Raw genomic sequence first — 14,758 nt, 5'->3', positions numbered from 1 at the left:
AACGTGCAAACCACATTTGATACAACTTCCTGCTAATAGCTGTATAAGGTATTTTTATTCTCCGGTTATTAACAGTTAATTGGAGTTTGAGGCTAAACTGGACCTCCTCTACCAACACAGTGTGTCAAAGTTTGCTCTTATTTATGTTCTTCAGTAAAAAACTAACCAGAAGTAGTGTCAAATGATATTAAATGGTCTTGAAAGATGATAAAACAGATAAAACGGAACAAAATTGGTGGGGTTGTTGCAGATCTAAATCTGTTTATTGGTATTTGAATCTGTGATATATATTTTACAAAGATGTTAACAATAAAGCTTCCGATCTTTTAATTCAGTCAATCCATAGACTCCGCTCATACGATAAAATTGCAATCCATGATGTCAAACCTCTAAAGACCGCGTGTGGTGATTTCAAAAACAAACAACAACACACTTTATTTGGTCACTTTTGGAAGGATTGTACTTCTTGCAGAAAAGTGTATCTAGGCTAAGGGTTATAAAGTGACATTGAGTGGTGATTTTGATGATTCCCTTTAAGAAAAAACGCAGTTAAAAGTGGTGCAAACTTTGAGGTGATAATTTGGAGATATTTTTCGTTTGGCGTGCAAACTACTAAAAATAAACTCAACGGTTCAAAACTTAGGTATGACGTGAGGTGAAAGTCGCTCGCCATCTGTTGTGAAAAACACCAAGACAAAAAATAAAATTCTTATTTTGTAATTCTACAACTTAAGACTTGAAACTACGACATTCTATTAAGTTTCGAGAGTTTTCCGTATATTCTGAGGCACTTTTCTGAAGGTTTTCAAGTGTTTGTATGACAAGGCGGCAATTTTTGTGGGCATTCTTCTGCCCATATTTGATGCAATCCTGTCAAAAGCTCCGCCCCTGTGATTAACGCTGACGACCAAGTATTGGTACAATTTCCTTTCTTTCACCGCAGATCACACGATTTCCGCAATAACAGAATAGCCGCTTCCTCTCTTGTTTGGACTATCGGATGGAGCTATCTCTTTTAATTTTTGAGGTGAGTACCAAAATTGCGTATACTCCTTTCTCTAATACGAATAATCGTTTTTGTTTGAAATGCGGTTGCGTCAAAGGTTTCCGGTGTTCAGCGATCTGCTGCATCTCCAGGGGTCTATTATTTAAGGACTGTTTTAGAATCGAAATCTATCTTTAAACATTAAAATGTCCCGTTGAGAAATTTCTGATAAAATTGTCGAAAAAATTGACAGTGGGTTTGAAATAATCCAGATTATTTCGAAACAATGTGTCTGAATATGCCTCTTAAAAACATGAGTATCGTTCATAACCTCGCCTCTCGAAGAGATCTCAGAACACCTTTCAAAAGGCAAATAGGCAAGCAAATTTCTATATCTCGTACACTTTCCTTCAAGGGTGAGGGAGACATTATAACTATCAGTATACATAACCAGACTGCTCTTTATGTGACGGATTTATAACAGAGGTGATTAATTTAGCGCTTAATTGAAGGGTTGATCATACTCTAGTGTGGACGAGCTCAAAAATGTAAAGCTTGCCCAGCACTCAAACAGCGATAATCTCTAAGTTTATTGGGGTCTTTCGATGTTCTGCTAATTCCACTTATCTTCATCCAAATGGAAGAAACGTTTTAACTTCTAAGCCGGGTGATGTCAAATAAGCTACGTTCAGATATCTTCAATCTGCAAACGGCGAGAAAATGAGAAGTTGGTTTTCACAGAATAGTTATGATAAAGAGTAGGAAGGAATAATTAGTAGGGAACAAAGGTAACTCTGGATAGATGAGATAACATGGCCTCAGAAATGACAAACTGTACCACATATAACGATACACGATCGTATCGGCTATGAACAAGACACCGTTCATGATCAAATAAAGCTGTGTTTATCCCCCGTAATTCGGATTGGGGCAACAGGCTTGTTGAAGCTTAAGTTTCTAAAGCTTTCCGGCTTACGAGTACAACATGATTTAACTCTTATAAAGAAGCGCCTTTATGGCTGTTTGTCACCTCTGGCTTATCATTAAACAAAAGTAGTCAGTATTTTAACTTGGAACCACGACCACAGATTTTTATTTTGCTTGTTTACTGTTTGTTTGCTCCTTCACGGGTTTGATCAAACAACAGCATATCAAAAGCATCATAACAAATATTACACTAGACAAACTCTCGCGATAAAAGATCGCGGGGTTTAAGACTTAGCTTTAATGATGTTGTGATGTGAGGGTCGCAATGGGGAGACAGAGCCTTTTACAGCTAAATGTTAAAATTTTGGCCAATTTACAGCTAACGGTCTGTATCTTTCTATTGTGGCCACCAGAAATTTTTCTACGGTTAATTTTTTTTTAAGGACTAAGGATAAAAATTCGTCAATTTTTACGCTTAACAGATAAACCTTTTGGCTGTTTCACGAACCTCCAAAGTATGTTGCCATTCCTAGCTCTTGGACGGATGTTGTTCCATCGCACGTATCTCTCTATCATTTCGTCAGTTTTCTGAGACAATCATTTACAGAAAATGTCTGGAAAATAATTTTTACGTGATATTGCTTCGTTTCGAGGACTGTTATTGCAACTTAGTCACTGCTGATGATAACTTGGAAGGTGTCGGTGATTTCCGCGTTATATTTATCTTGATGCAAGGTACACTCGTGTCAGGCAAGCACTGATATTAAACTGCTAAGCCTCAACGATGTTTTACATCAAAGTGAAGTAATTTGCTCTCAAGGATGTAAAAGAGTAGTTCACCAAGTATCTGCAACGAAGACTGAAGTGATTCGATGTTTATCATTGAATTTCTGAAAAGGAAATGAGATGTTCTTCTCGAATGCCTCCAGGATCACGGACTCTCTATCCATCTTTGAGCAGCATCAAATCTCGTAGAAAGTTATCTGCAAATAAAACGCAATTCTGTTATTGTAACTAAGCTCAATAAATATTTAGATTTCAAAGAGGGTTCATTCAATCACCCTCTGTTAGGAAAATTTTTATACAAACTACCTCATTAAGCCTAACATGCTATGAACATCTTACCATTTTAGCCTCTCAACAATACAATAGTAAGTAAGATATGACTCCCACAACGCATGAATTTAGCAGGTGATTTTCACATGTGTAGTGTCAAATGTTAGAGCCCATCCCAATAGCGCTATGTGATCTCCCAAAGGCGGTATTTGTGATACTAATAAGAGTAATTAGTAGTGATATAATAAGCAAACCAGTTCTAACCTGACAACTGCCGAATGGGCTATTGTATCAAAATGGTTACTCCTCGCAAATGTTTAATTCTTAATCTAGCAACATAGTTTCTTAGTAGAAAACCGCTTCAAAGGAAAAAACCCACTGGTCTCCAAACAAAACGGCCTCAGAGGTCGGAGTTATTAGAACGAGAGAGCCTTGAATGGGTTTGAAGGGGCAATTGGTTTATAACACTTTTGTGCGGTTATACCTTATGTTAAATCGGAACTTGTGATTGGTTTGTAGCTGTGAAAATTCTTGAAAGTCTTCCTTCTTTTGCACATTACAAGTTGTCGGCCGGAATGATAAGAGAGTCCAGTGTTTATCATTTTAAAATTCCCTTTCCACTCTCCGTTCAGCACTGTTGTTCTACTGCACATGTATCATTTTAATTTTTTTTTCTTTTCAAAAGAAGATTTAAGTAGCAACAAAGACATGCTGAAATGAGAAAATTGGCCCCATGACCCACTTTTTTAACCACCTTCCTCATCATCAATTACATCACAAAGATCTCTACCTGATGTTATAAAGATTTGAAGTCAAGCAATAACCTCCTGCAGAATGGTCATATGGGGGCTCACAGGCTATACTGAGATGAAAGCAAAATATTTCTGACACTTACCAGTACGGTGAGTCTGCCCAATGAAATGACTTAAGGCTGTTATCAAATCAGTTTCAAACTTTTCAGGATCTGATGTTCTGTGGATTGCTTCTTGGATCTCATTTCTGCCCAACATGTGCAAAGTGCTTTCTGTTAAAGAAAAAATAATAAACTGAGATGACAATTTCAGGAACACATGTAAACCAGGGACCAGGGCCCAGTTGTATAAAGGGTGGATAACGCTATCCAACGGATAAATCGCTACCCAGTGGATAAGTGATAGCAAGACGTACAGCGTTATTCACCAGATAGAGATTTATCCAGCTCAGTGGATAGCATCATCCAATCTTCAAACAACCAGAGCCAGTAGTTTAATTGAAGAGAGCACTTATCCAGAAAAATTTTTTTACATATTTCTAGTTCTTTTCAATAGTGAAGATCATGGCTTTATTTTCACTAAGAGTAAATTTCATCAATTTACTTCAACTAAATTTCTTAAGTCACTATATTATTTATTAGATACTATTAGATTTTATCACCCATGAAACTATGAGTCAAAGGTATTCCACTGGTGAAGCAGTTAGTACATGCACCCTTGCACTATTTTTCTGAGAAAAACAAACAAGCCATCACTATGAAGGGAGAAGTTTTTACAGAGATGGAATAAAAGAAAAAAGAAAATACCAGACAGTTTCACAGTTTCTTCAACCAGGAACACCTCACCAGTAATTATAGCCTTTAACAAATACTGTGCAAAAAGTTATGGCTCACCCTAATGTTAGTTGAAGTTATACAAGTACATATAATCTTATCATTATGCTAAATATTTGAAGTGAAATCTCCCACTTGTTTTTGAACTAGTTCCTGAATCTTAAGGTTGCTTTTACATGTCTTTCATATATCCACAAATCTTATAGGAAGAAAAAGGGCTAGTCATTCTCAAAACATACTTAGAGCCTACCTGGTAAAATATCAGCCACTGAAATGACAATCACTGGTGTTTGACAGTTGATGCCAACAGCTGACCTGGAATGAAAGCTGAACCCAAATTACTGAAGAACTTTATTGACTTATCACATATTCAATCTTCAAGTTCTGTATATCACAACCAAATGTTTGACTCCAAAGACATTGTGAGTGCTCAAAGAAATGCAAATAGGCAGAATGTTGAAGCTGTAAGAAAAACTTAATTATTAAGTATAACATTTACCTAATCAATTACCTAGGAAGGTTGTAGAATCCAACTTTGATTGAGTAATATTTTTCTAGTAATTTTTAGTCACTTGGTTTAGAAGGAGTGACATCTCTATTGCAATAGATGTACTATTGAAGTCTTTGGCATAATATAAGCAATATATTACTCAAAACATTTTTGGTTAAGGACTGGAATGAGCTACCAACCTAACTTTTCTGATCGGGGTAGGATCACTGACCGACAAAACTATCACTGCAAACTTGGAGTGCCTGCTATGTAAAGGAGCTTCAGTGGGGCTTTTGACTACAACAGGAATGATTCCACAAGTGAAGAGATATTGAGTTACTCTCGTCAGTAGCTGATGCTCTCCTGGAGGTAAGGCTAACATGCAGAGCTCTGAATCATACACCTAGAAATAACAATTACACCATGTTTTATCAATTACCTTCCAGAATCTACAGTTAAAGTACTGTTTTCAACTTCCAGTACTCTTAGTGCTGAAAACTTACAGAGGCTTGCAGAGAGTAGATTTGAATTGATCAATATGGTATGACACGAGGCACTAGGCCAGATCAAGATTGGACGAAATCAAGACTTAACTGTTCGTATGGGAGTTTCCTAAACTAATCGTAATTCATTGTTTCATTCTGTGTCACTGAAAGATTTTAAAGAAAACCAATTAAAACAATATCGGTGCTTAATCTTGTTGAAAGCTTGTTGACAACAATCGCTGATTGCCTACCTTTGGAGATTTCCTTTGCATATCTTGCCCATCACGATAAACTGAAGTCAGCTCGATCAGGTCTTCTCCTGATTCAGGAGAATCAGTCGACCACATTGGTTAATTCTTTAATTTCAGCCTCTGTGACTTGGGTACGTGCAAAAGAAAATCGGAGACGGCCTCGCCAGCGAGTATTGAGCTAATTCATCTAGATGACGTATCAAACACTTGACATTTTGCATCGACATCTTCGACAAAGGACATTGTTTTGAAATACGCCATACTTTCTGTCGTCATGATCGCCATCTTGTAAATAGTTCTCGATCCGCGAGAGCTTGGGTACAAGCGGAAAACTCCGCTCGAAAGAACTCATAAGAGCTGCATTAATTTCAACCGAAACTTTGTGATTCTTGTTAAGAGAAGTTCAGACCTTCCAACCCTCACGGTTTGACCGTGAGACTCACGGTTTGGGATGTCAACTCACGGTCTCACGGTTTTGCCCCTTAATCTCACGGTGAATCAGAAAGTTTTAAAATTGCCAAACAATTCCGGAAGGTATGAAGGAATAGCAAAAAAATCTGTGCTCATAACAGCCGAATCAGGCATCAAAACTAATTTGCGAGGGAAATGGCGCCAATGCTAGGCTCAGTCTCCAGTCGTGTCTTGTTGCGCCCAGGTTACTCACCGCTACCAGAGGATCGCGGGCGCACCAAGACACGGCCGAAGAATGAGCCCAATGCCAGCCTCATTCTAATGAAACATCGGTGCGCTAAGGTTTCTGGGAAAGCTTAACCATCGAACACAAATTTCAAAATGGCTACTCGTCGTCCAGCACACGAGAGTGAAACAAGTTCTCAAAATGACTCTGATACTTCGGAACCTCAGCCATCTACCGCGAAGAAAAGGAAACCAGCTACCCTTGGAGCAGCTAAGTATCGTACGACATTTAAGGTTGAGTGGAGCAATTTATATCCCGTGAAAGCAGTAAGAAACGACAAGCATTCTTTTTATTGTGTGCCTTGTCTCAAGACAATACGCTGTGACCACCAGGGTCTAAAAGACGTGAAAGATCATTGTAATACAGAATCTCACAAGTTATCGACGAAAGCAGCGAAAAATCAGCCATCAGTAGCGGGCATGTTTGGTTCAGGCGGTAGTGTTATACAAAGTGCAGTTACCAGAGCAGAAGTCCTAACAACAAATTTTCTGATCCAGCATAACCTCCCACTTGCAACTTCAGATCACCTTGGGCCATTGTTTAGGGCAGTATTTCCAGACAGTGAAATTGCTAAGCAGTATGGATGTGCAAGAACAAAGACTATGGCTATCATCAATAAGGCTCTGGGACCACATTGTCACAGATATGTTGTACAGCACTGTCAGAAACATCCATTCAGTATTGGAATTGATGGGTCGAGTGATACAGATGTTGAAAAGATGAATCCAGCAACCGTAAGAATTTTCGATGTAGAAAGAGCCAAAACTGTTACATCTCATTTTTATCATATGTGTGTGACAAGTGGCAGGGATGCGTCAAAAGCAGAAACTCTTTTTGGTGTTGTCCAGGAAAAGTTAGAGACTGATGAAATACCATGGAATCAGGTTGTCAGCCTTTCAGTAGATAACACTAATTCAATGGTGGGTGCTCACAATTCTTTGGCATCCCACTTCAAAGCAAAAAATCCAGAGACCTATGTATTGGGATGTCCTTGCCATTTGGCGCACATTGCAGCAAGTAGAGCTCATGACGAATTTGCAAAGATTATAGGAATCAGTGCAGAAGAGCTTCTTATTGATCAGTATTACTGGTTTGATAAAAGCACAAAACGGAAAGGGATCCTACTTGAGTACATGCAGTTTTGTAACCAGGAGTATGGTAAGATACTGAAGCATTCTTCTACCAGGTGGCTTTCTTTAGAACGCTGCGTTCAACGCACACTTGAAAAGTATACTGGATTGAAGTCATACTTTTTGAGTGAAGATGCTGGTGATGCGAGATTCAAGAGGTTACAGAAAGCCTTTGAAAATCCACTCACAGAAGTTTCCCTGTTTTTTCACAATGCTTCCATCCCACTGTTTACAAATTTTAACAAACTTTTGCAGTCAGACGAGCCATCCATTCACATAGTTTATGACTCTGTCATAAAACTTGCAAATACTCTTGGAAATCGTGTTATCAAGGTGGAGGTCATGAAGAAACCACTTAATGAAATTAATTTGCAAGATCCAACAATTTATATACCCCTTGCAGAAATTCACTTAGGAGGGACGACAAAGTTTACACTACAGAGGCTACTTAATCAAGGGGAAATATCTCAAACAGCCTACACTCGTTTCTTAACAGCAGCACATGAATATTTCAAGGCAGCCTTCCAATATGTTTTGAGCAAGTTTCCTATTACTGATGAGCTGCTGAAGCATGCAAGATGGATCAACGTTCAGAAACGTAGTCAGGCAAAATGGGAGAGTGTAGAATACTTTCTATCCAGGTTCAAATCAGCCTTGAACACTGTTAACATTGATGAGATGTATGATGAATTTCGTGATTATCAGTCTCTAACAGATGAAGACATTGGTGTGATTGCTTGGAAGGAAGCTAAAGTTGTTGATGGATTAGTTAATGATCAGGAAATTTTCCATTACAGAGTAGACATTCTCTGGTGGTACATGTCACAAATGGTAATTCCTGAATCCTCAGCAAAAAGATTTTGCCATCTTCAGAAGGTGGCAGAGCTGGTTGTACTTTTGCCACACAGTAATGCAGGGGAGGAGAGGCTGTTCAGCATGGTTCGCAAGAACAAAACAGATAGTCGGTCCTCCCTTAAACTGGAGGGAACTCTATCGAATTTACTGGCAATGAAGTTGCAGTACCCAGAGGAAACCTCACCGTGTTTTAAGTTCAACCCTGATGAGAATCTTCTCAGCTCTGCAAAAAAGGCAGCGAAAGACTACAACAGAGAACACTGAGAAGGTAAGGAATACTCTGAAACAAATAATCTGTCGTCGTTTTTTTTATTTGACGCATATTTTTGAAGTCTCCAGGTTTGAGGTCCTAATCTCCAGGTTTCTCTAGGCTTTTTTTTTTAAAACCTCCAGATTTGCATGTGATGGGGGTTGGAAGGTCTGGAAGTTGTGCTTTGGGATTTCGACAAAGACTGCAGAAAAAGGTTTGTTGATTAAATAATTTTATGTAAATTCGAATTTGGTGTGTTAGACATAAGTATCTTATATCTTTGGCATTTCTTTATTCAGATCAGTAATGTTTGAAGTTACAGTTACGCGTTCCCGCGTCAACAACTTCAAAGTGTTTTGATGCATTCTTGGATTGTCCATGTATTTTATGGAACATCTGTGAAATACAGACCAGTATTTTTATTGACTGTAAAGCAACCGTAATTATTTCCATCGAATTCGATCCGAATATACGTGAGGACACGTGTGTTCCAAGACTTTCAGCGACACTTTCGGATAAATTTGCTCAAGAAGGTTGCTAGAGAGTAATACGTCTATTTATTTCAGAATTCTGATTGGAGACACCTGTTGTTCCATTAATAATACACTCGATTAATTAAGAAGTGTTTGTTTATGGTTGTGGTATCGATTTTCTAGCCTCACAAGTACAATGCACATTGGCAAGGCGGTTGCGGATCAATCTCACGTGACTATTCCCAAGGGACCGGAAGAGGTGCACACATGAAAGAAAAAAAAATTGAGCACTTCCTCTCCCCGCGTTTCTGAATAGAAATCATGATATTAAACCGACTTTCAAAATTTAGGAGCTAAAATAGTAACGATAAAAAATGAAGATATGACAAACTATTTCTTTGCAAAAAAAATTATGCTATAAATGGGGATTAATAAGATAAATATTCCTAAGCCCATGTTCTACTCTTTTAGTTTAAAACTTTTTATGGAAAATAAGGGGACTAATAGGGGTACATGAAATTTTACACCCGGGACGGTGTAAAATAAGGCATAGAGGATGAAATATTTGTTTTATGTCACTTCAAGAACGGGCGTAAGGTTTATATTTTTTATTTTCTATTGGTGAAAAAAAGGCATAGCTTTCCAAACAGAAAAGTCTTATCATCATCTTTACAGATGTTCATAACCTCCTTTTACTTGAAGGAGAATACAAAGTATTTCAAATGACGTACCTAAAAAAAATAAAGCTGAATTTTTTCGAGGTGGTGCACAAGTCGCCGTCAGTTATAAGTGTTTCTCCTCCCCATTCCTTCGTGAGTTTCGCCGGGCACTGTAACCCCAAACTCTTGGCTTACAACCAACGGCGGCGCAGGCATTTAACCTGTCACTTGAAGGAGGTTACTGAGCAAATGGGCTGTTCGCACTCATGCTTCACCCGCTATAGAAATGATGGGTTAATGACTTCCCCACAGCAACATAAAGAAAGCACCAAAAGGGTCTTAGCCGAGCACACACTGAATTTTTGAGTATCACAGGAGTACGTTTTTTCACAAATGATATTCTCAAATAGGTGGAGACCTTTTAGTTGTTAGTTTAGATCAGCTGTTGTCAGCGTAGATGGCCAATCGGCGGCACTCACCAGCGAAACGCCTCTAGGTCGATCGAACAACACTTTACTTTATTAAACCTCACGCCATGCAGAGTCTTATCTTACAACTACTTCTATGATCAAAATCGCCATTTGTCGAACATATATCTTTCTTGATTCAAAAAATAGACGCAACAACCTTTTTTAACAGTTGTGCACTAACTACTTTAAATCCTCGTTTAAGAGTCAATTTTTGCTGAACGCTTAAAGGGGATAACTCAGTTTAACCTTTGTTTGTTACCTTTAGTAACCTCGCATAATAGGATGACGGAATCAGAGTAAACAAAATTGCTCATTCCAAATGGTTTGATCGCCAGAGGAACGAGTAAAAAAATTGCGCAAAACATATAAGCTAAACATCTTTTAGGAGAACGGAAAAGGAAAACATCACATCAGGGCTGTTAAGTTTTCACATAACTTCTTGGCTTCGAGGCATGAGATTAAAGAGTGCTCATCACCGCTTGCTCTTTGACAGATGCGTTCCTGACAGCAGATTTACTGCGACAGGTAAAGCACCTTGCCCCGTTGAAACAATTAGTGTCGGATTCCTTGATGCGCTCTTCGCTCCACCCCTGTAATTAACCTCAATTATCCGTTGAGGCTGTTGGCAAAATTGAACGTGTAAAACACAATTTGACACAACTTCCTGCTAATGACTGTCGTGATCGATCCCTCCAGCAGGTTGAGAGGCATCTTTATTCTCCGGTTATTGACAGTTAATTGGAGTTTGAGGCTTAAGTGGACTTCCTCTACCAACACAGTATGTCAAAGTTTGCTCTTATCCATATTCTCCAATGAAAAATAAACCAGGGGCAGTTTCGAATGATATTAAATAGTCTTGGAAGTTGATAGAACAGATAAAACGAAACACAACAAAAGGTGGGGCTGTTATAGATCTAAGTCTGTTTATTGGTATTTAAATCTGTGATATATATTTTACAAAGATGTGAACAATAAAGCCTGCCGATCTTTTAATTTAGTCAATCCACAGACTCCGCTCAGATGATGAAATTGCAATCCATCATGCCAAACCACTAAAGACCGCGTGTGGTGATTTCAAAAACAAACGACAACACACTTTAATTGGTCACTTTTTCAACGATTGTACTACTTGCAGAAAAGTGTATCTAGGCCAAGGGTTATATAGTGACATTGAGAGGTAACTTTCATGATTCCCATAAAAAAAATGTAGTTAAAAGTGGTGCAAGTTTTTAGGTGATAATTCTGAGATATTTTTCGTGCAAACTACTAAAAATAAACTCAACGGTTCAAAACTTAGGTATGACGTGGGGTGACACTCGCTCGCCATCTGTTGAGAAAAACACCGAAATAAAAAATGAATTTTTTATTTTGTGATTCTACAACCTAAGACTTGAAACTACGACATTCTGTTAAGTTTTGAGAGTTTTCCGTATATTCTAAGGCACTTTTCTGAAGGTTTTTCAAGTGCTTGTATGACAAGTCGGCAATTTTTGTGGGCAGTCTTCTACCCATGTTTGACGCAATCCTGTCGAAAACTCCGCCCCTGTGATTAACGCAGACGACCAAGTATTGATGCAATTTCCTTTCTCTCACCGCAGATCACACGATTGTCCCGCAAAAACAGAATAGTCGCTTCCTTTCTTGTTTGGACTATCGGGTGGAGCTAACTCTTTTAATTTTTGAGGTGAGTACCAAAATTGCGTATACCTCTTTCTCTAGTACGAGGAATAATGAAATGTTTGAAATGCGGTCGCGTCAAAGGTTTCCGGTGTTCAGCAATCTGCTGCATATCCAGGGGTTTATTGTTTAATTACTGTTTTAGAAACGAAATCTATCTTTAAATATAAAAATGTCTCGTAAAGAAATTTCTGATAAAATTCTCGATAAATTTGAAAGTAAGTTTGAGACAATCCAGATTATTTCGATTGAAACAATGTGTCTGAATATCTCTCTTAAAAACGTGAGTATCGTTCATAACGTCGCTTCTCGAAGAGATCTCAGAACACCTTTCAAAAGTTAAATAGGCAAGCAAATTTCTATATCTCATGCACTTTTCTTCAAGGGTGAGGGAGACATTATAACTATCAGTATACATAACCAAACTGCTCTTTATGTGACGGATTTATAACGGAGGTGATTAAGTTAGCGCTTAATTCAAGGGTTGATCATACACTAACGTGGATGACCTAAAAAATGTAAAGCTTGCCCAGCACTCAAACAGCGATAATCTCAAAGTTTATTGGGGTCTTTCGATGTTCTGCTAATTCCACTTATCTTCACCCGAATGGAAGAAACGTTTTAACTTCTAAGCCGGGTGATGTCAAATAAGCTACGTCAAGATATCTCCAATTTGCAAACGGCGAGAAAATGAGAAGCTGGCCTTAACAGAATATTTATGATAAAGACCAGGCAGGAATAATTAATAGAGAACAAAGGTAATTCTGGACAGATGAGATAATATGGCCTCAGAAATGGCAAATTGTACCACATATGACGATCCACGATCGTATCGGCCATAAACAGACATTGTTCAAGATCAGATAAAGCTGTGTTTATCCCCAGTAATTCGGATTGAGGCAACAGGCTTGTTGAAGTTTCTAAAGCTTTCCGGCTTATGAGTAAAACACGATTTAACTCTTAAGAAGAAGCGTCTTTATGTCGATTTATGGCTGTTTGTCACCTGGCTTGTCATTAAACAAAAGTAATCAGTATTATAACTTGGAACCGCGACCACGTTTTTATTTTGCATGTTTGTTTATTGTTTATTTGCTACTTCACGGGTTTGATCAAACATCAGCATATCAAAAGCATCATAACAAATATTACACTAGACAAACTCTGGCGATAAAAAGTTCGTCAGCACAGACATCTTTTTCAAGATCTCTTTTTTCAAGGGTTTAAGTCTTAGACATGGGGATTAACGGTCCACTATGCGGTAGTTCATCTCAGTTGAATTAGCTTTACTGAAGTTATGATGTGAGAGTCTCAATGGGGAGACGGCACCTTTTACGACTAAATATTAAAATTTCGGCCAATTTACGGCTAATGGTCAATATCTTTCGATTGTGGTCACCAGAAATTTTTCTACGGTTAATTTTTTTTTACGACTAAAGGTTAAAATTCGTCAATTTGTACGCCTAACGGATAAACCTTTTGGCCTTTTCCCGACCCTCTAAAGTGTGTTGCCATTCCCCTTGGACGGATGTTGTTCCATCGCGCATTTCTCTCTCTCATTTCGTCAGGTTTCTGAGACAACAGTTGACAGAAAATTTTATTTTTCGTGTTTGAAGAATAATTTTCACATGATATTGCTTCGTTTCGAGCACTCTTACTGAAGCTTAGTCACTGCTTATGATAAGTTGGAAAGTGTTGGTCATTTTCACGTCATATTAATCTTATACAAGGTACACTCGTGTCAGGCAGGCACAGACATTAAACTGCTGAGCCTCAGTGATGTTTTACATAAAAGTGAAGTAAGTTGCTTTCAAGGATGTAAAAGAGTTATTGAACAAGTATCTGCAACGAAAACTGAAGTGATTCGAAGCTTGTCATTGAAATTCTTAGAGGGGAATGAGATGTTCTTTTCGAATGTCTCCAGGATGACTCCCTATCCATCCATCCATCTTTGAGCAGCATCAAATCTCGTAGAAAGATATCAGCAAATAAAACGTAATTCTGTTATTGTAACTAAGCTCAATGAATATTTAGATTTCGAAGAGGTTAATTTAGTCACCCTCTGTTATGAAATTTTTTGTACAAACTACCTCATTAAGCCTAACACGCTATCAACATCTTACCATTTTAGCCTTTCAACAATACAGTGTTTGCCTTTAAACAGTGTTTCTTCTGTTCAGTTTCCCATAAACTTTCTTTGAAGTTTATGCTGACCACTGTGATGCCCTGTTCCTGATGACCTGTTTCAGGCTTTTCCTTTGTTCACGTTGTATTGAGCCGCAAAAAAAAAATTAAACTGATGTCGTGACTAAGCTTCAAACGGTACGAATGACTTCTGTCCCCTCGCGTGTGTTCTTTATTCATCTTTTTTTGGCTTACAACAAACGAGCAACGCATTTGGTCGTGTGTGCTAAAATAAACAAAAGGGAATTTGGTTGAATTGAACATTGTCTTTTGTTTGATTTTCCAGCTTACCTCTACATTGTGATCTCCAAGATTTAGGCAGATTTGCATGTCCCTGACTAAAAAATCGATCATGACCTTCTCTTGAAAGTGTTTTTATGAAGTCATCGATGAACCACCAGTTGTTTAGTTTCTCACCTTTGTAGGCACTTTAACGACTACCCCGTTGATCTTTAAAAAGGTTTGGCTCGTGTCTTTTCTTTATTTTTTAATTTGTTTATTTATTTAGAATAGTTTCAATTTATTCAAGTAATCCCTTGTGAATGACATACAAAAATAATTATTGCCTGAAGAATTGCTCAATTTTT

The 14,758-nt window shown here is 38.1% G+C and overlaps 2 protein-coding genes across 2 annotated transcripts in view; one reads left to right on the top strand and one right to left on the bottom strand.

Annotated features, from left to right (window-relative positions):
- Positions 1–2,136: 2,136 nt before the first annotated feature.
- LOC136280561 (uncharacterized) lies at positions 2,137–6,012 on the bottom strand. Its single transcript, XM_066165986.1, has 5 exons — positions 5,780–6,012; positions 5,244–5,446; positions 4,804–4,880; positions 3,864–3,992; positions 2,137–2,895 (listed from the first exon to the last, which is right to left on the bottom strand). The coding sequence occupies exons 1-5, from the start codon at positions 5,873–5,875 to the stop codon at positions 2,855–2,857; spliced, it is 546 nt and encodes a 181-aa protein (XP_066022083.1). The 5' UTR covers positions 5,876–6,012; the 3' UTR covers positions 2,137–2,854.
- Positions 6,013–11,944: 5,932 nt separating this feature from the next.
- LOC131795997 (uncharacterized) overlaps positions 11,945–14,758 on the top strand; it is a 32,179-nt gene continuing 29,365 nt past the window's right edge. The window contains exon 1 of the mRNA XM_059113642.2: positions 11,945–11,997. The gene's annotated coding sequence lies outside the window, so the exon portion shown is untranslated. The remainder of the gene's footprint in view (positions 11,998–14,758) is intronic.

This window comes from Pocillopora verrucosa, chromosome 4 (genome assembly GCF_036669915.1).
Source record: "Pocillopora verrucosa isolate sample1 chromosome 4, ASM3666991v2, whole genome shotgun sequence".
Lineage (NCBI taxonomy): Eukaryota > Metazoa > Cnidaria > Anthozoa > Scleractinia > Pocilloporidae > Pocillopora > Pocillopora verrucosa.
The sequence above is the reverse complement of the archived record's forward strand: the minus strand, read 5'-3'. Positions and strand labels throughout refer to the sequence as shown.